The 20,955-nt window shown below is 34.8% G+C and overlaps 4 protein-coding genes across 5 annotated transcripts; 2 read left to right on the plus strand and 2 right to left on the minus strand.

Annotated features, from left to right (window-relative positions):
• Positions 1-1,382: 1,382 nt before the first annotated feature.
• Positions 1,383-3,329, plus strand: LOC126697667 (uncharacterized acetyltransferase At3g50280). Its single transcript, XM_050394747.1, has one exon. It carries the CDS (start codon positions 1,469-1,471, stop codon positions 2,927-2,929), a length of 1,461 nt encoding a protein of 486 aa, XP_050250704.1. The 5' UTR covers positions 1,383-1,468; the 3' UTR covers positions 2,930-3,329.
• Positions 3,330-5,034: 1,705 nt separating this feature from the next.
• Positions 5,035-7,761, plus strand: LOC126697672 (uncharacterized). Of its 2 annotated transcripts, none has more exons than XM_050394751.1 (2): positions 5,035-5,279; positions 5,542-7,761. In XM_050394751.1, exon 2 carries the CDS (start codon positions 6,937-6,939, stop codon positions 7,537-7,539), a length of 603 nt encoding a protein of 200 aa, XP_050250708.1. In that variant the 5' UTR covers positions 5,035-5,279; positions 5,542-6,936; the 3' UTR covers positions 7,540-7,761. The 2 variants fall into 2 exon arrangements, with proteins under 2 accessions (XP_050250708.1, XP_050250709.1); XM_050394752.1 differs by having other exon boundaries at positions 6,614-7,761.
• Positions 7,762-8,408: 647 nt separating this feature from the next.
• LOC126697671 (26S proteasome non-ATPase regulatory subunit 7 homolog A) lies at positions 8,409-12,927 on the minus strand. The gene is made up of 10 exons (XM_050394750.1): positions 12,596-12,927; positions 12,407-12,499; positions 12,177-12,258; positions 11,717-11,813; positions 11,467-11,542; positions 11,069-11,127; positions 10,780-10,902; positions 9,201-9,258; positions 9,008-9,093; positions 8,409-8,794 (listed from the first exon to the last, which is right to left on the minus strand). The coding sequence occupies exons 1-10, from the start codon at positions 12,780-12,782 to the stop codon at positions 8,723-8,725; spliced, it is 933 nt and encodes a 310-aa protein (XP_050250707.1). The 5' UTR covers positions 12,783-12,927; the 3' UTR covers positions 8,409-8,722.
• A 1,916-nt stretch (positions 12,928-14,843) lies between these two features.
• LOC126694208 (WUSCHEL-related homeobox 5-like) lies at positions 14,844-15,730 on the minus strand. Its single transcript, XM_050390282.1, has 2 exons — positions 15,293-15,730; positions 14,844-15,149 (listed from the first exon to the last, which is right to left on the minus strand). Exons 1-2 carry the CDS (start codon positions 15,618-15,620, stop codon positions 14,950-14,952), a joined length of 528 nt encoding a protein of 175 aa, XP_050246239.1. The 5' UTR covers positions 15,621-15,730; the 3' UTR covers positions 14,844-14,949.
• Between the last annotated feature and the right edge of the window lie 5,225 nt (positions 15,731-20,955).

A 20,955-nucleotide genomic window follows, 5' to 3' on the forward strand; every position in this document is an offset into this window, starting at 1 on the left:
CTCCCTAGAAGGTCTCTTACATTATATAACTCCCTTTAGATGATCTTGGCCCTCCATTTGTTAATCGTCTAGGCCACTACTTAAGTACTTGTTCCATCAGACACATTCCCAAGCCCCTTGTGAGTTGGAGCAGCTAAGGCAGCACTGTTCATGATTCTTCTCCACATAAATGTAGTTAGGAGGTTTGGTGGGATGCATTCAATGTGGTTGTAGCCACCATCCCTTCAGTCATGTCAGGACTAACCCTCTCGCCGAAACTCTTTCTCTACAATATGACCCCTTCTGGTAACGTGCCATTGACATGGCTTTACTGTCTGAGCGTGTGATCTCCTTGGCGTGATAATGGCCTCCTTGGCCATGGGTATGACACGTGGCTCAAATACCTTATTTAAATTCTTGTACCCCATAAATATAAATACAATTTTATGTAAAAAAAAAAAAAAAAAAAAACCTTATCCAAATATACACTAAAAACATCAAACAGTTTCAATAAATTTCTTTGGCATTAATACTGTTATAGCATAAAAGCATGAACTAATTGATTTGTGTGTGTTGTATTTTTATATTAAATAGCTATCATCAGAAGCGGACATTATAGATTGAAACTATCATTTAAAAAAAAAAAAAAAAACTCTCCATTAAGATTTTCGCAACACATTTCCTTGGCCTTTCCCTCTGACATATTATCGTGACAGTCGAACTGATCTCACATAAGCCAATAAAAAAAAAAGAAGCAAAATACAATTATAGAGGCAAAACCTCCACAAAGACACGTGGTTGCCAATCATATGCTCCAACCCACAAAGACATGTGGTTACCAATTATATTAAAGAACTATTATCAGAAGCGGACGTCATAAATTGAAACTTTTATTAAAAAAAAGAAAAATCTCTCCATTAAGATTTTCACAATGCATTTCCTTGGCCTTTTCTTCCAACATATTATCGTGACGGTCGAACTGGTCTCACATCAGCCAATTAAAAAAAAAATCGAAATACAAATACAGAGGCAAAGGACCCGTTTGGTACATGTGTTTAAAAACTGAAAATTGTTGTTTAAAAATTTTTGTGGAAATACGTGTGGGTGAAAAAATGTATGAAAATACGTGAAATGTTGTTTAAAAATTGAAAATTGTTTGGAAACACTCACCAAACACCCCCAAAACCTCCCCACAAAGACACGTGTTTAGTAATCATATGCTCCAACCCATCAAAATATTTACAGTCAAAGCACCAGATAACACCCAAACAAAAAACAAAAATTAAAAAAAAAAAATTAAAACAGTCTCACCCACCATCTCAGCAAGTTCATGAACCAAAACTCATCTCATTTTTTTCTCAAAAAAAAAAACTCGTCTCATTTGCTATAAATACCATTTCCAACTCTATCTCTGTCCTCACTCCTCACTCGCAATCCCACATACAGACACAGAAGCGAGAGCGAGAGCCACGTTAATATTTCCAGAAAAATGCCTTGCCCAACAGCTTTCTCTACTTCTTCTTCATCACTAACAAGTGTGGTGTCGAAATGTGTTATAGTTCCAGACCAAAAGTCCACACTCGGAGACTTGAAACTCACCGTTTCAGACCTCCCTATGCTCTCCGTTCACTACATCCAAAAGGGTGTGCTCTTCAATCTCCCACCTTTTCCCATCGAAACCCTTCTCTCCCTCCTCAAACTCGGCCTCTCTCAAGCTCTCTCTCACTTCCCTCCTCTCGCCGGCCGATTGGTCACCGACTCCAACGGCCACGTGTACATCGCATGCAACGACGCCGGAGCCGAGTTCTTCCACGCCACAGCTAGCGGTAATTTATTCGTCAGCGACGTTTTGGCTCCGGGTCACACTCCGGATTGTGTCAAGGAGTTTTACCCGTTTGACTTTGACCGAACCGTTAGTTACAGCGCCCACTTCAAGCCGATCTTGGCAGTTCAGGTCACCGAGCTCGCTGACGGCGTTTTCGTCGGCTGCGCCGTGTGCCACTCCGTAGTGGACGGCACGTCGTTTTGGAATTTCTTCAACTCCTTCGCCGAACTCTGCCGCGGAGCGAGCAAAATCAACAAACGACCAGACTTCACCAGAGACTGCGCTTTGATTTCCTCCTCCGTGTTAAAATTACCCGAAGGCGGACCGGAAGTAACCTTCGACGTTAACCAACCGTTACTCGAGAGAGTTTTCAGCTTCAGCAGAGAAGCAATTCAGAAACTCAAGGCAACAACGAACAAGAAACGGAGCAGCGAAAACGGAGACATTAACGCCGTCGAGTTAATGGGGAAGCTGAGTAACGACACGTACCTGAAAAGCTGGCTGAGTAGTAATAATAATAACAACAACAACAACAGAAACAATCAAAACGACAAAAAAACCGGCGAGATTTCGTCGTTTCAGTCCCTCTGCGCGCTGCTGTGGCGAGCAGTGACACGTGCGAGGAAGCTGCCCAGTCAGAAAACGACGACGTTTAAGATGGCGGTGAATGTTCGGCACAGGTTAGAGCCGAAGCTGGACGCGTATTACTTCGGGAACGCAATTCAAAGCATAGTAACTCATGCGTCAGCGGGTGACGTGTCGTCTAGGGATCCACGTTGGATCGCGGAGCAGCTGAGTGTAAACGTGAAGGCTCACAACGACACGATGGTGCGTCGTTTTGTTGGGGATTGGGAGAGCAATCCCAAGTGTTTCCCACTGGGGAACTTCGACGGTGCAACCATCACGATGGGCAGCTCGCCCAGATTTCCAATGTACGACAATGATTTCGGGTGGGGCCGACCTTTGGCTGTTAGGAGCGGTGGGGCTAACAAATTCGACGGTAAGATCTCTGCCTTTCCTGGAAGAGAAGGCACCGGAACCGTCGATTTAGAAGTGGTTTTGAGTCCCCAAACAATGCTTGCACTTGAGTCCGATTCCGAGTTCATGCAATACGTGTCCAATTAAAAAAGATAAAAAAAAAAATCAAAATCCCACGTGGTTAATAAAGAAATGTTACGTTTACGATATTTTCATAACAAAGTATAAGTGGTTAGTTGTTATTAGTTCAAATTTGAACCTAATATTAAGATTACTTTTTTACCTAACAATAATAATCTACCACTTAAAATTTGTTATAAAAATATTACGAATATATCATTTCTTTCTTTAATAACGACAAAATTTGGACTGCCAATAAGTTGACAACTTCAACTTTTGGAAAATTTGATTGTATTATGTAGGGGAGAAAAGATTGATGTGAATTAATGAATGGAAACGTGTCGAATTGTGAGTGGATGAGGCTGGGGTGTTTTGTTTTTCTGTTTTTGTGACATAATTTTTAGTTTTATCTGATTAATTTTTGTTACTTTTTGTTGCCTTGTCTGTTTGTCATTTTGTTAATTTTTTGTTGGTTGTTATGTGAAATTTTGTGCACTATAGCGGCTATACATAGTACAGTCGCTGAATTTTGTTTTGGTAATAAAGATCAGAATCAGATGAAAGCCAAAAGAAGATAGGTTATTTCAAGTTATAGCGCCTTGAACTTTGACTTGGAAGACATTTATTTCTATTCCTTTTCAGCTTTTACCCAGAAAAGAATGGAGCACTTTACATTTGTGGGACATGAAAAGACGTCATTATATAATGTGATTTTCTATTTTCTTTATTTAAAGAAGACTTATCTCGTTCCTCCCAAAAAAAAGAAAAAAAAAAAAAAAAGAAGACTTATCTCAACTAGTTGGAAATACATCCCGCAACCTCTCTCTCAGTCACTGGCTTAAGTAACATAAAAAAAACTACAATAAGAGAATGGGATAAGATAAGCTTTTATTTAAATGCCAAATTGCCATATTCTATAAAGGGAGGACATGTTATTAAAATTGAAACAACTTGTCATTCAAGTTAATGCCTATTCCGCTACATGACTCTCCAAGCAATCCCAGCCTTTGTGCATTATTGATAGAGTGAGTGAACACAAACTAGGTAGCCCAACTAATACTATTAGCATATTTAGACACATACCCCCAATCCATTAGCACCATATTGAGCCTAAAGGTCCAATGAATCCAATTCATTGAAGCAGACCCATTGGACTGGACCCGAGCACACACATCCTTAAGATAAGGTAGGGTGTTTTGTTTATCCGTTTGTGCCATAATTTAGAGGTCGTTTGATATGGTAGTTTAAGTAACACTTTTCAGTTTTTAAACAATATTATACATATTTTTATATACTTTTTCACCTACACATATTTTCAAAAAATACAAACAACGTTACCAAATGGCCCATAATTTCTAATTAGTTCCGTTACTTTGTTGCCTTCTCTCTTTGTCATTTTGCTATTTTTTGTCGGTCAAGTTTGAATTTTGATGCACTAATACTGCTATATATATACATTGTAGACTTACTGAAGATAGGTTATGCCAAAAGAAGATAGTTCATAGCGTTTAGGACGGTCAAGTTTGAATTTTGATGCACTAATACTGCTATATATATATACATTGTAGACTTACTGAAGATAGGTTATGCCAAAAGAAGATAGTTCATAGCGTTTAGGACTGAAACATTGATTTGAAAGACACTTTTCCTATTCATTTTTAACTTTGAAAAGGCAAGAGCACCTTGTGACTTTTATGGCACTTTGAATTTGTGGAAAATGAAAAGATGTCCTTATTATTTGAATAACTTATCCTATAATTGATAAAAAGGATGGCAAGCCACTTGAGGAATTTTTTTGTGCTTTTAAGTTTTGTACAATTCAAATACAATAAGAAACTTAGAAACCTTTTTTTTTTCTTTTTTTTCTTTTTTTTGTCCTCTTGGGTAGGTAACATAAAAAATAAATTGACAGAATGGGATAGGATAGCATAAAATTAAAAAAAAAAAAAAAAAATGCCAAATTGCCATTTTATAAAAGCTTGGACCCTTGGACAAGTTATTTAAATTAAGACGTTGTGATATTCAATTTATTTGGCATTGCTGTGGATTATCATACAGAGGACACTTTGGGCAATAAACAAAAACAATTGGGCCCCAGTATGAGATGTTTAAACTCGAGCCCATTATTTCTACATTGGCTCAACCCAATTGACTAAAGTGGGCCCATTGTACTCAAACAAGAGAGTCATGTCGTTTGGTTTATTGAGACGGAGTGTCGTTTACGGTTTTCCCACCTTCCAAATCTTAAATCCGAAAGCTCAGAGGAGGAATCGACGGTGATTTCGATTTGGGTTGAGAAACACACGGCGGAGAAAGACTGTTTGATCTACAAGAAGAAAATTATTGAAAAGATAAATCTGCCCCTCAATAATCTCAGGTAACATCTCGTAACAACAACCTTGTTCGATCTTCGAATTATGTTGTCTTTTTTCATTTACTTCTGTTTGGTTTTTGAGAAATAAATAAGGCGAAACTACAAAACTGAACCTTTTAAGTTTCACCAAAATTCATTTCAGTCGTATAACTTTACATTCGGTCAATTCAGTTCTAAATTTCAAAGATGTCCAATTAAGTCTGCACTGTCAGTTTGATTCTCTCTTCTCTTTCTATAATTTGAATCTCTCACACTCTCTCTCTAGGCCGGACCCAAGGAGCTCCTTTCCAAGCTTTGTTAATGGCCGACCACCAAGCTCAGCCGCTCGCCGCTTCTCACCGGTCACTGTCCGACTATCGTTACTTGGTGGTAGTCATCTTTCTCTTAGCGCAGTTCGACTAGGCCAATCTCCTTCTCTCTGCGTTTTCTCGTCAACCCACCGCTGGGCTGTTGTGTTTGGTTGGTTTCAGAGTCTTTTGGATTTGGCGATCAACCCGTTGAGCTCTCTCTCCGATCTGATCTGGGTCTCTAGATTTTTTTCTCTCCAATCTAATCTGGGTCTCCTTGGATTCTTTCTCTCTCTGATTTGATTTGGGTTTTCAAGTTCAGTTTTTAGTCAAATCTGTTCTTATTTCTGATTTTGTTGGTAAAAACCAGATGAACCCCAAAATTGAAAAACCCAGAAAAAATTGATTCATTGTTGAATAAATAGCGACTTTTTGTAAATTGTATTTGATATTGATAATTGACGTTGGATCCTTTTGTTTGAGTTTGTTGTGCTTTGTTCTGAATTTGTGTATTGAAATTTTGTTTTTTGATGCCATTTTTGGTTGTAAACAATGTAAAGAATTTTTTTGTGTTTCTGGGATTTCTTCATTTTGTTTTATAATAAATTAGTTTTTTTTTGCACTTTTTTAATAATTAAAAATCTGAAAGAAAAAATGCACTTAACCGTAGAGCATTAACGGAAGTTAGTGGAAGAAGACCTGAATTGAAAACTTTCGAAACTTAGAGGACTGAATTGAGAAAAGATAAAGTTAAAGGACTGAAATGAATTTTGGTAAAACTTAGAAGATCAATTTTACATTTTAGCCGATAAATAAATAAAAAGATTTGGTTTTGTTTTTTCTGTTATTTTAGTTAGTTAGACTAAGCTCATTTTAGTTAGTTAGTAAGTGTTTTCTGTTATCATTTGATTCTAAAAAAAAAGAACTAAGCTCATTTGACTTGAGGATTTAATTTTGATCTTAAAATGATATAATTAAAATCATTAAAAAAAGGGGCCCAAATTTAAATTTTCCTGCTCATTTTACTGTGTTTTCTCTGCTGCCAAACAGGAACTGATTGTTGAATTAAGTTCTTGGCTTTGACATGTGATTTTGTGGGTCCTCGTCAACTTGAAGGTTCTTGTGATATAGGTGTTTTTTGGATGTAAGAATGATTTAATCATATGCTTTGGCTTGCAATATGAAAAGGGTTGGAAGGGTAATATAATATAGATGAACAATTTGAAGTGTTGGAAGAGTTGAATATGTTGTTGGGTAAGTTTAATCTGTTTTGTTAGGGAGGTTTTGCATGTTTTTAATGGTTAAAGTTGAGCTCAAACCTGGATTTTGTAAGCTTAGAGACTAAATCATGCTCAAGATATAAGTTGCAAGTTATGGAGCTGTCAAAGAAGAAGATGAGGAGAGGTCCTTTTACAAAGAATTCAATTGCTTTTGTATGCATAGTTGTGTCTGTTTGTTGCATTTTTGTTGTTTTTATTTCAATGTTTCGGCTTCCTGAAGTACCAGTTGGAATGTATCAAACTGCAAAAACGGGAAGAGTTTCCGAGAATGAGAAATTTATTGGGAGGTTTGGGGGGATGATGATTGAGATGTTGCCTGAGGACCTGGCTTTTACCGTCTTTGTCCCTTCGCAGAAAGCTTTTGAGCGTGATTTGAGGCTGAGGGTGAATGATAGTCTGGTGGGGGAGAAGATGAACGATACTTATGCAATAGTTTCTCGAGTTATGGGTTTCTCAGCTGTTCCTTGGACTCTTTCATCAGTTATGGTACCAGTTGGTGGGGAGGTCTCATATGATTCCATTTCCGGGTTTCCATTGTACATTACAAAGGATATAGATGGGATGCTGGTTGTTAATAGAATTCGGTCAGAAAGGGTAGATCTTAGGAAGGGAGAGATTGTTGTGCATGTTATGGATGGAGTCATCATGGATGCTGAGTTTGAGCAATCAGTTCAACCTGATTACAGTGAAGAATGAGAGGAAACAAACCATTCAAACTCTACTGAATTGACTTCATTCTTGGCTTTGTACTACAGGTTCAATACATGTTTTAACGTGTAGTATATCATGAATGATGTATTTTTGCACACTAGGAAATTTGTACCTCAGTTATTAACCAGAGAAATATTTTGCCTATATTCAGCCCCCCATTATACTGCTGATTGATCATAATTTCAGTCAAAGTAGGAGCTTTCGCTATTTTGTTCGTGTCAATGAAGTTCCTAGTGTTGTAATTCATTATTATCAGTGTTAAGTAATGGCATGCTGTAACCTTTCAAAAAGAGGCTTTTCTGCTCTCTTTTTTTTGTCCAATGGATGTTGTATTTTTGGACATGGGGTTCATCATCATAGGGTCAGAGGTAATGTTCTAAGTTCTAACCCAACAGAGGCTGTGATCTGTGCAAGCTTTTGGATATGGCGACACCACCAGTCAAATTATGTTTCCGTAACATCATTCCATTCTGATACTAGAAAGAAAATGTAATCTGACCACAAAACTGCAATCACCAGGTCAACTAGAGAAAACATCAAGTATCCAATTGGCACAAAAATCCCAGCTACAAAATTTCTGAGCAAGCAAGGGAGTTTCTGGAAGATATCAAGGAAAGCAGAAGCTTGCTGTCAAGCCAAAGCATTCTATTCAAGGCTTCCTTACTAAAGATTTACCCAAGTTGGAAACTCACGACCTTGTTTTTGCAGTATTTTAATTGTATCATGAATTGTTGATTTACATATGATGTTCAGGTTCATTTGTTTCAGTCAAGATTTCTATGTATTAATTGCATACATTCAAGATTTCTTTCTTGATGGTAAAAAATAAAAAATCACACTTATGCAATAGTTCATAAGGCTAATAGGACAAATGAAATTATAGGGAACAACTGGAAACCAAAAGAGAAGTATTTGAAAAAAGGAGCAGCAATCAAATACTGAAATGTTAAACAACGAATATCTGATTTATCAACCTGGGAATTTAGACAACAAATGGGGCCAAGGCTCATTAGGAGCGTAGTAAATCCTAAGGGGCTACCAAATGAGATCAATGTTATGTGTATCCCCCCATCTGGATTGCAGAATTCTCCAAGACTGTATGAGAAGACATTTGGTGGTCAACAGTCAGATGGCCCTCACGAATTGGAGTCTCGTCAATTCTTCATATTTAGCTTCCAGCGGTAGCTGGTACGGCAACTGGCTTAGAGTCTTCTGCCTTTTCATGTTCTTTATTGAGTATCTGCAATCATATACCAAATTTCAAGTCATCAGGACATAAAATAGAGATATGAGGTCAGAATATGTAAATCCTTTGTTTGTTTTTTTATGTTTTATATTTTAACAAAATTGTGTTCACATGCGGATTTGGAGCCAAGAGTATTAACAAGATCAAATTGTTGATCATAATATTAAAATAACGTATTAGAATCAAGATTCAGGAAGTGTATCTCACCTTGTTGTTGATCAGGTTGTGGAGAGCGACCACACTTCGGATAAGGGAAGAAAGATAAATAACCAACATCATATCATTTGTTTTCACTGCACATTAAACAAATTAAGGGCATGGATCCACAATTTATAAACAAAGCAGCACAAATGAAAATCCCAGAAAATCCAGCAATGTAAGTGTGGCATGGTAAATTCACCTGAAAAGGCCTTGATTAACTCAGTCACATTGAGATTTGGTAGTAGATTGAACACATCCTGAAGGATTTCAAAAAGGTACAAACATAAGATAATAAATGACTACAACAGAAAAATATAAAATACCCATATGATATTTCACACACTCAACTGTAATAATTTGGGGAGAATCGTGGACAAGGACAGAGAGAGTCAGATTATCAAACAATGGAATATATAAGAAGCAGTGGGACATGATTTTCTCAGGAAGTTCTCAAGGGTTGGTTCCATGCAATCCCATGATACTCAAGATGAACATATGTTGCCTGTATATAGCATAAGGCAGACCAGAAATATACACAGATGTGATATAGTAACTTGATAGAAACCCAACATAAGGCTTAAATTCAAAGTTGAGTGCATCCATAAATAAAATTCATGCTGATTCTCCCAATCATCCATGCATCAGGTAACTGAAGAATTGTGGAACGTGGAGAGAACATATGTCATAAGAAACTTAGTAAGAATCCCTACAATCGTAGTCATATCACTTTTGGAAACACAAATCACTAAAAAGCAACAACAACAACAAAGACTTAGTCCCAATAACTTGTTCGAAAAGACCAATTAAAACTCCCAAACAATTACACACTAAGCTAATGTTTGGTTGGGAGGAAAGCGGAGATAAGGGAAGTAGATGGAATGAAAGTGAAGAGAAGAGAAGAGACATACTTTTCTTTGATTGGTTAGATAGAAAAAAGAGAGAGAAGGGTTTCTGATGGGAGGCCCTTTCCATTGGCCAAATTGGACCAGAAGGGAGGGAAGAGATGGGACTGGAGCTGAAAATACTTAAACACCCTAATAATTTTTTTGATAATTAATTAATTAATTTAAATAAGAGTGTTAAGGTGCACAAGTCTACTTAAACAACTTTATAATTCTTTATTTACTACCACATTTTTTTCCTTTAAAGGCATAAAAGCAAAATCAAGTAAAATTGTGCTTCCCCCTTTCTTTTCTCTCCCTGATCCAAATGTAAAAAGACACACTTCTCTTCTTTGTTCCTTTCCTCTCTCAACTAACCAAAGTACCAGACACAAAAAAGGACTATATCTTTCCTTTCCCTTCCCTTCAATTTTCTGTATGCAGCCAAACATGGCATAACATGGGTGTGAATTTTTCAAGCCGGAAACAACAGAATATAATAAGCAACAAACCACAATCAACAGATGCAGGCACATGAACACCCACAACAAATAAGTTGAAGAAAAAGAACTAATTCACTCAAAGAGATGCCTCACATTTCAGAATCAGCATTCTAAACTCCAATGAACAGTAGAACTAGTATTGATTTTACTAAAATTAGGAACTATAAATACATCTTGTTTCTTTTTTCATTGGTAAGTTACTCTTGCACCTGATAGGTATAAAACCCACGGACTTCATCCTCCACTCTGGACTTTACAAAGGGAGGAGGTGTCCTTTAATTGATCTATGTTTATGGTGATAAATTTTGTCATATATTCAAATAATGTGTAGACACGTAAATGTTGATCAAGAAAGTCCTTGATCTAGAATACATGAGACAAACTAGAAATGTACCTGTAAATGGTAAAGAATCTCGTGGTTTAATGGGATCTTTCCATCTATAACAAGGTCAAGATAACTTCGTATCTCTTTAAGTCGGGCATCCAACCCCTTCAGTGCTGCTAGTTTCCCAGTTACCTGCAGAAGACAAAAGAAGGCTAAGATCTTGTTTCCCACTTTTCTCTTTTTCATAAAGTACCACTGTGTAATTCTTATTGATCAGCAAGATAAAACAAGATGTGTAAAAAAATAAAATGAACACAAAGATGTGAGCAGAGAGAGAGAGAGCAAAAAAAAAAAAAACCTCTGTTGCAAGAGTGCTAATGGTAGTATCTTTCACGTCCCTGAGCAAGTGTTCCACCCCTGTCAGAGGGAAAGGTGGAAGGTAAATCAAAATGATTAATTAAGGATCTAGTTGATATACACACTTATACGCACACATATGAGCACACATGAATTTTAAAAAAAAATGCTTATTCAAACCTTACAAGTGTTTTGCATTTTATACTAAAAGAATATGAACACATTAAATTTAATTGAAGTTCAGCTTTGTGTACAATGAGAATACCAATTTCCTCACATGAATTTTAAATGAATAAAAAATGCTTATTCATAACCTTACAGGTGTTTTGCATTTTATACTATAAGAACATGAACACATTGAATTTAATTGAAGCTCAGCTTTGTGTACAATGAGAATACCAATTTCCTCAACTTCATGGGCAGCAATTACTGAAGGCACATGCACAAACACCTTTTGGCTTTTCTGTGTGGCATTCTGCAACCATATAAAACTATTAGTTCTTGTTCCTCCCACATATGAATCAGGCTTTATCAAAAACAAGCTTTTGCCACTAAAGGCAACAAGAATACTAGAAATATACTAATCAATAGCTAAATATGAGAAGACCAACAACATATCCATGCTTATATATAAAGAAGTTTGGTCTACCTCTTTAACTTCTTCAACAGCATAGTAAGCTTTTGATGGTATACCCAGTTCCTTAGGTTGGACATCAATTATAACCAGGACGGGATTTGGTACATAGCTGCAAAATAAGAAAACTTGATTAATACTAGAGAAAAGAAACAAAAACTAAGATTTTGGGGTCAGTTATGGATCCTCAACAAACTAATTAGGATCGGTCATTCTATTCTATCTAAATTCATACCCTCATTTACTTCCTTAATTGCCATATCCTTTTCAACTATTCTAATTGTGAACAATGCTTAACTTTTGCACAACAGTAACAACCTCAATTTCAACAACCTTCTAGGAAAAAGTCATAGGATTAGGCAGAGTCGAAACTAAGCAAAACTAGGATAGTCGTAACTAAACAAGCAAAATGTCAAAAATAACAATAGTTAGAAACAGTTACTATTGAAAATCAAAATTAGTAATAACATCTTACTCATTAAACAATCCATGAATAAGCAAGTCGTTTTCGCGCAGCTTTGGACCCGTGCTGTACCACCCCACAACATGCTCCTTGGCTTGTAAAAAAAAAAACAAAACAAGTAATTTTTTTTTTGAACCACATTAGTTTCTCAAAACTACAAAACTAATTACTCAATCATCTGAATTTAGAGAGCATAAAAATACATAGTATTAGGTTAAAAACACAAAAATTGAAGTAATTACCGTTAATTCTCTTGAACATGGAAAACATGGATTCATGGTAGTTATGGTCAAGGAACCATATGCTAGGGTCCCTATCATCTTCCTCAAACGGCACTGTAATTATATTAAAACACTCAATTTTTACAGCCTAATTCACAATCAATACTGTAAATTGTTAAAAGGTTTGAGATCGAAATTGTAGAATTTGACCTGCGTAGCTGTTGGTGACATCGACGGTGCCTTTGAAAGTGGAGCCGAGCAAAACCCCGACGACGCGTTTGCGAGTGTCTTTGGCGACTCGGTTGTAGTTGTCGACGATGCTGAGCAGAACCAGTGGGTGTACTATCACTTTCTCTATCGATTTCCCAGATATTTGCTGCGTCTTTATCACGTCCATTGCTCCAATTCGATTTCGATTTCAGCTTCGATTTCGATTTAAAGATTTGTATTTGCTTGCTTGTTCGCCAGGAAACCCTGACCTGAATGTAAATATTATTATAGCTTTTGCTTTGCTTTCTCCTCAGTTGCTTTTTTGCTTTTTTGTTTTTTAAACTTGAGAACAAGGATTGGGTTGAAAGGTTGGGGCTAGGATATGGGCTGGACTGTCCATATAATTCTTATTGTTGTAACATTCGGTGCACCAAAAGTAGCCCATAAGAGGAAATTTTAGTGCTCGATGAAATTTTACAAGCCCAACTAGGACTCCTAAGATTTGGGCCTAAATTGCGGCCTTCCTCTAATTTTTTTCCACACTCTTCTACTATCACAACTAATAGGTTAATGTCTGTGAGGTCAAAATAAAATGAAATAAAATTTTAAAAAAATATATATTGGGTCCCACTATGGTTACCACAAATCAAAATAATAGTATTATAAAAATGTTGTAAAATTTTGTTGGGTCTTTAGACTTCCTCCATATCCATTATTTCTTCCACCCTCACTCCTTTTTATTTTTATGTTTTATTTTTCATTTTCTTTACAATGAAATATATTATATTTCATAATCATTTTAAAGTTATTTTGTTGATGAAAATATATTGATATTTTTTGTTGAAATCTTTTAATTGACATGAAGCATTGAAACTAAATTACAATTTATATTTACAATATATTTTGTGTGAAAAATAAATATTTTTATTTTAATTTATTTTTCTAACGTAATATACATTTCTCAAAATAATTTTATGAGAATTGCTAGGTCCACAACAATTTTATAATAAATCTTAGGTAGTAAGTTGTTATTGGTTATTACTAATGATCAAAAAACTAATTTCAGTGGTAGTCCCAAATTAAAACAAATAACAACTTGCTACTTAAAATTTGTTGTGAAAATATTGTAAATGTAGCATTTCTCTCATTTTATTATTAACATTCTTTTTTAATCTTATCATAGTTAGAATGGTGGCATGCTGGGTTTGGGGGGGGGGGGGGAGAGAAAGAGAGACAACAGTCTTTTCTAACATAAACCCTGTAAATATTTTACCTATCAATCCCTATTAAATTTTAAGAATTCCATCCCCAAAACCATGTATATTTCAAACATGATATCCCAAAACCTTGCATTTATCTGAGTCACTAGTCAAATCAAACAAGTCAAATTATGTTGGCTATTGGTTTAACCTAAAATTGAACATTTGAATAGTCTTACCATGGTTTTTGAGTAGAATTTGTAAGGTGTAGTTTTTATGTTAAAATCCAATTATCTCTCACTTGTGTGTCTGTTTATTTCTCAAAAGTAATTTTTATACTGAATTAAAAAGAGAGGTACACTTTAAAAAACAAATAGTTAGAGGTATTACATAATTGAGATTGGATACTTGATATATGTATAAAAATCAAACTCTTCCCGAATCATAGTGGATTTAAAAATGTGAACCCAAATTCATCATAACCTCATTGTACTCTTCTTATTTGAACTACAATCTTGACCCTGTCAATAATAATAATGAATTAAAAATAAGAATATTGGTTTTTTTTGGGGGGGGGGGGGATTGATTTGATAAAATTTGAAAGGAGACATTACCAATGAGTTAGAACTCAGAAAAATATAGATCTTCTATAGTTAACCTTAACCCAAGAAAAGGAGTAGATAAAGAAGAAAAAGACAACTAATTTAGCCCATTCAAAGTTTCAAAAGACTTTGGTCTCCTCCTTGACTAAGAACTGTACTGGTACATAAAATTCAAAGTTGGAATCAGACTCCAAGGTATGACTCATTTGTGTAGCAGTATATATATTTATGCACTCCAAGAAGACATCTCTCGTGAGATGAAGCGAATTCCGATTTCCAAGCTTTCACGGAAACAAAAATCCAACAGAGTAAACACAGAGAGATAAAACATTAAAACAATATTGTTTTGTGAGCATGTAGAGAAGAATGTCGAAGCATTTTCAATAAGTCAAAGAGAAAAATCTATCACTACGTAAATTTTTTCAGCTACAAATATTTAAAAAAAAAAAAAAAAAAAAACATATTGCCCTTTCCTTCCCTTCCAAAAGACAAACAGCTGGTGAATGAGAACATTTTTTCTTTCTTCCCCTAAGATTCAAAGCTTAATTATTGTTTACAGAAAGCTTAAGCGCAGATCCAACGGTGGATGATCCATTTCAGTCCCAAAATTGTATGAATAAGCTGTAGTATCCATGAAGTACTCATTAGCATGTAGTCTCAGCTTCTCAGGCTCATCAAAGGAATTTAATGGGAAAAGTTGAAGGGTCTCAATCACTCTTTCAGGCTCCGAAACCTCATGTATTTCTGCGAAATCTGTTAAAAACAAAATAAATCAAATCAGTGACAGCCTAATGCAACAGTTAAGGATAAGTGTTAAACTTGGTATTTGAAAACAGTGAGAAAAAATGAAAGAAATTTTTTGTATATTCTTAGATCGATCTTCATATTATACGTACGTTTTGCAGATGAAACTTTTTCCTGCTGATCTTGCCTGATGAAATCTTTATCATCAATGGAAACTCTACGCCGCTTCTGTCTTTCCCTAGCTTTATGGTTCTGAAACCAGTAAAAGACGTTCTTACTCTCAATCTTTCCGTAAAAGCTGAGCTGAGTGGAGATCTTCTGAATCTGATCAGTGCTCGGTGTTCGAAGTCCGGACCTGAACAAGTCAGTCAGAACTTTAACCTGTTCAGTAGTTGGATTCCAACGCCCACACTTGGTTCCAGTGCTTCCATTACCACCACCACGAGCTTTAATGCAAAAACCTGACATTCCATCTTCCATGATTCAGCTTCAAGTGCCTTTGAGCGCTTCTGTGCCTCTGAACTTTCACTTTGAGCTTCTGAACTCAAAAGATGCATGCCACTTCGTGTGCATATATAATACAATAAACAATAAACTAATGCACATAACACAACATTTCTAAAACATTATTTTTATTATGCATCAATCACAATAGATCATACTCACAATTGTAAAAAAAAAAATGAAAGTATATATTATTTCTACACTCATAACAAGACATATCAACATGCATGAAAAATATTGTAAACCTAGCATTGCTCTACATAATTGAATAGTTTATTCTGTATTTTTTTTGTGGTTTTTGCTTTTGTAACTTTTGTTTTATTCAATAAGAGAGATCAAGGAATAGCAGAATAAATTAGACCATTTTGTTTAATTCAGTTTGCTTTGATTTTAGGGAGTCCGAGAATTGAATTATGCGCATTTGATCTTTTTGTTTTTGCCCGGTTTTTAGTGCGGAGAGATAGAAATAGAGAGACAAGCGTAAAAGCTGCCACTGTTGAACGTTTCGGTCGGCGAGCAGACAAGATGTAAGTTTCACTTGCTATGATTAAATTATATCTTGGTCTCTATATAAAATCTTTGTGAATTCCTTGAGTTCATGAACACTGATAAATTATAGATAGGACTCTTTGTGTTTTTCAGTAAAGTAGGTATTTGCTTCTATTATATACATGCCTCATGAGACTAATCTAGTAAGTCCAAACTCCACCAGGACATGAGAGTAATCCGAGTTTTGTTTTTTAAACAAAAGGGTGTCTGCTAAAGAACATGTAGAACAGTTCAAATTTCATATTATTATTATATCTTTAAGTGGGTGTTAGGCCAAAAAGAGATTGATGCAAGTGAAAGTCAAAGTTACACATTGTCTGATTTGGGTTGGACGGTTGTGATCACAACAGACTGACAAAGATACTCGGTTAGGTTGACCATATGTACACCCTTAGTCAGAAAAATTGTTAAGAGTTTAAAGAGTTAAAGCTTCTTTTAAGAGTGTGGGAACATAAACTAAGAGACAACAAAGCCACCAAATAGAGATTTTGGGAGAGACAACTCATGACCAGCCAAAAGGGGAGCAACTTGGCTTTTCTTATGTCATGTGGCTCCTGTCTCAGGCAACTCAATGCCTTTTTTTAAGTCATCTGTTTGCTTTTTCTTTTTGTTCGAAACTTGGGCAACTTTTTTTTTTTTTTTTTTTTGGGAATTTAAAAAAAAAAAGGATTAGTTTTTATTTGATTATGAATGACTAGGTGAGTGATCTAATCGTAAGTGGGAAATATATTATAGTTAGGCCTTGTCTGTGACTAGGAATTTGATTTTGATTACTTTAAGTAATTGAGTTTGGGAAGATTAGACTCGAGGAGATTGCAAAATCATCATACAAATCCTTATGAGATGTGGGAATTGAAAGACTAAATATTGTGAATTATTTTATGTTTCTGAAGCCATGTTAGTTTCGATATTACCAAAATTTGGTCACGTTTTGGACCTCTCTTAAGTAATTGAGTTTGGGAAGATTAGACTCGAGGAGATTGTAAAATCAATATACAAATCCTTATGGGATGTGAGAATTGAAAGACTGAATGTTCTGAATTATTTTATATTTCTGAAGCCATGTTAGTTTCGATATTACCAAAATTTGGTCACATTTTGGACCTCTTTTTTTTTTTTTTTTTTTCTTTGGAAGGTGGTAATATTTAAATAAATGTATGCAATAATTGTTATTTTTATATCCTTAAGTTTGGCAAAAAGTGGCCAAAAGTAGTAGCTAGAAAATTAGAAATACATACAGTGAAAGCTCTTTCTTAAAAAACAAATATTTCTGGGACTACAAATTTCTGACAAGAAAAGTTCATTTAACTTCATGTTAGTTCAAGTAAAGGAAGATAGTTTCTACAAGCAAGGCTTATTCTTCCTCAACAATTTTTTCTTTTCTTTTATTTTTCTGAGACTGGCTTTATCTGACCCCAAAAAAAATGCTCGTTTTCCTACTTGTTTTATTCATACTTTGCTCTGTATTGGAAGAACACTTTTGAAATTTTTTGTTTTCACTTTAGAAAAGAAAGTGCAGCGATAAATTGTTTTGCGCACAATTCTACAATTCCCGATGATGTTCTATTCACGAGCATGGGATTTGTCGTTTTGTACTTAGCACTATTGTTTGCCTTGATCTAACTCCTAGGACTTCTTTGACTAAAATAAAACCAAGTCTACATGTCATGCAGGTGGCTGTGTACCAAATCGAACAACAAGGTATATCTGTGTGAAACCTCCTCATTATCCGTGGAGCCTTTTATCATATTTTAATGTTTCTGTCTGTCTATTCTCAGAGCTACCTTATTAAACATAAATTCCCAAAACAAGCTACAACAATCTTGATGTTAAATTAATTCATTTTTTTCAAAAAATTGCAGAGTTTCAAAGTTTGATGAAGAATGAAAGTTTGTAAATTGTTACATGTCTATCAACAAAATCCTATGAAACTTCTCTCTTTTGTGAATATGAATTTTAAAACTTAAACATCTTTCCATGAAACTTCTCTCTTTCGTTAATGTGAATTTTAAACCTTTTAAATGTCTTTTCAAGAAACTTCTCTCTTTCGTGAATATGAATTTTAAACCTTAAATGTCTTTCTATGAAACTTCTCTCTTTCGTGAATGTGAATTTTAAACCTCTAGAGTAATGTCACAGTCACAAATTATTTTACAATATTTTTACAAATTATTGATGTGGAAAATTCTTACTAATTTTAATTTCGGCCACCATTAACATCATATTTTTACTTACTGATAATAATTATTTGAAAAATGTTTAAGGCACATCAGTAATTTGTAAAATTTTCGTGAATGTGAATTTTAAACCTCTAGAGTAATGTCATATTCACTAATTATTTTACAACATTTTTACAAATTATTGACGTGGAAAATTCTTACTAATTTTAATTTCGGCCACTATTAACATCATATTTTTACTTACTGATAATAATTATTTGAAAAATGCTTAAACCACTTTAGTAATTTGTAAAATAGTTTGTGTTAACATTACTCAACTCTTAATTAAATGTCTTTCTACAAAATTTCTATCTTTTATGAATGTGAATTTTAAACACTAAATATCTTCCTTGAAACAACGGAAAATACCAGTTAAATTACATAATATTATTGGCGAAACTTCTCTCTTTCATAGTTAAATTTGGAGACTTGTTATTATTGATAAAAGGACCATATGTCGTGTTCTAATGTCCTTACTGATTGTCCATGTATCATCCTACAGCAACTCTACAATCTCATCTCTTTGAGAGAGAGAGAGAGAGAGAGAGAGAGGGTTTTAGTTTAGATCTATCCGACAGACATGAACGAGGAAAATGTTATTCAGTGAGATTCGAGAAGTCTAAAGCTAGAAATATAGGGCACGCGTGAAATATAGGGCATCCCATACCTACGTCTTTTTTGAACTTTCTTGTCTCCACCACGTTTGTCTTGTACTTTGCATTAAGATTAGAAGAGAAAAACTTCCACTACAGGGACAAAAGGCAAAAGTCACTAATCATCCCATGACAGCATGATCAGGAGAAAAATTTTTGAAGGCCCAATCATATGTGTTGTCCCAGCAATGACACAATAGTATAATCAGTTTAAAAAGCAATAGTGATGGTACCACAGGATCCAAGCATGAATATTCATTACCATGTGTCACAAACAGAAGACGCAAAACTCATTTTTATGAGAATATACCCCTTTGTGCAAAACATGTATAGCAAAATGCATCTGTTCTGAAACTATTTAAGAAAATGCCCTACTTTAAACTTGATTTTCTAAAAATTGAGTTTCAATAAAAAACTTGATTTTTAGAAAATCGAGTTATAGGCAATCAAATTTTAAAAAAAAAAATACATGGAACTCGAGTTCCATGTAGTTTTTTTTTTCAAGTATCTCGATTTTTGCCAAATCGAGTTTCAAAATAAAGGCATATCTGTAAATAATTTCAAACAAAGAGCATTTTACTGGAACTTTTCGACGAAAGGAATATATCCCCATTTTAGCCCATTTTTTCTGGTTGTTTAGTTTTGGAAGAGAGGATTTGGAACATTTGTCTTGTTTGGTTTAGAGGGTACTCATTTTTCATATCTTAATACTTAAATTTCATCAATCTAATTCATTATGTAATTCTCATATTTGTAATTGGCATTTTTCCCACAACTCTACTTGCAATATGTTTGGACGGAAGTTCATAGTGATATTTTCATTTCAAAAACTCAACTTATTAATGTTGTGGGACCCATGAAAATTAGTGCACTGCGAATGGCACAAAACGGCTCTCTTGAGTACCTGCGTAGAGCTTCTCTCTCCTTTTCGAAACATTTTCACTCCCCCTTCATCTATTTTCACAAAACCTATTATTTCTCTTAAAAATCTTTGCCCCTCTTTCTCTGCTTCTCTTTTTCCGCTCTTCTATTCTCTTCTCTTCCTCTCACTTTGCCTCTATTTCTCCTCTTTCTCTTATTATTTTTCTTCAGTTATCGAGTAGTGCACTGAACGAGTTCTCCTCCATTTTCCCTTCATCTTCGGAGTTTGCAAGACCCAGACCGGTATTCCAATCGGAGATGTTCTTCATTTCTTTGAATGCAAGAGGGAAAGAGATCTCTTTAGTTTTTCGAAAAAGATGAAAGTCCAAACCAAAAGAAATGAGTTCAAGAAAGTGAAAGTAAAGTAAAATGAAATTAAGGAACACTAAAGAAAAAAAAACAGAAGGCTGGTGTGTGCACAGTGAAAGAGCCATTGGAGTGCAATTAATGCATTGTTTTTTATGTTGATAATACATACAGGTGGAGACCCATTTAGATACGCAAAATTACGAAAATTGCCATGGTAACTTAGTTTTGATAATCCAAAAACAACAAAAATATGTTCTTATTTTCCACAACTCTAACTCACTTTTTTGAGTTATGAGTTATAGAAATTGAAAACAGATATCAAACCAAACAGCTACAAGTAGTGTGGGCCCCACGAAAAGTGTGATGAATTATGAAAATTGAGTGATGAGTGATGAAAAATTGAAAATAGGTTAAACCAAATATGGCCGAACATCTTCATTGAGAATGGAAGAAACTAGAAAGTGTCAATTGAACTACAAGACTTTTAACCAACTAGCGAGGAAAAGAAATACTATGAACACTTTCTTTTTCAATCTATTTCATAATTTATTAAGAGAATAAACTATAATTTATTAACGGGTGATTTTGCACCGACCAAACACTTGTGTTATTTTTATATTTCTCTAATCACAATATACAACTTTATGAATTGTGAAAATT

Source organism: Quercus robur, chromosome 8 (genome assembly GCF_932294415.1).
Source record: "Quercus robur chromosome 8, dhQueRobu3.1, whole genome shotgun sequence".
Classification (NCBI taxonomy): Eukaryota; Viridiplantae; Streptophyta; class Magnoliopsida; order Fagales; family Fagaceae; genus Quercus; species Quercus robur.

Coding starts and splice junctions, on each gene's coding strand:
- LOC126697667 (XM_050394747.1), top strand. CDS start 1,469: ATGCCTTGCCCAACAGCTTTCTCTACTTCTTCTTCATCACTAACAAGT.
- LOC126697672 (XM_050394751.1), top strand. CDS start 6,937: ATGGAGCTGTCAAAGAAGAAGATGAGGAGAGGTCCTTTTACAAAGAAT.
- LOC126697671 (XM_050394750.1), bottom strand. CDS start 12,782: ATGGACGTGATAAAGACGCAGCAAATATCTGGGAAATCGATAGAGAAA. Junction 11,814..12,176: donor ATTCATGGATTGTTTAATGA/GTAAGATGTTAT, acceptor CTTATTTTGCAG/CTATGTACCAAATCCCGTCC. Junction 11,543..11,716: donor CTGTTGAAGAAGTTAAAGAG/GTAGACCAAACT, acceptor ATATGGTTGCAG/AATGCCACACAGAAAAGCCA.
- LOC126694208 (XM_050390282.1), bottom strand. CDS start 15,620: ATGGAAGATGGAATGTCAGGTTTTTGCATTAAAGCTCGTGGTGGTGGT. Junction 15,150..15,292: donor AAAAGTTTCATCTGCAAAAC/GTACGTATAATA, acceptor TGTTTTTAACAG/ATTTCGCAGAAATACATGAG.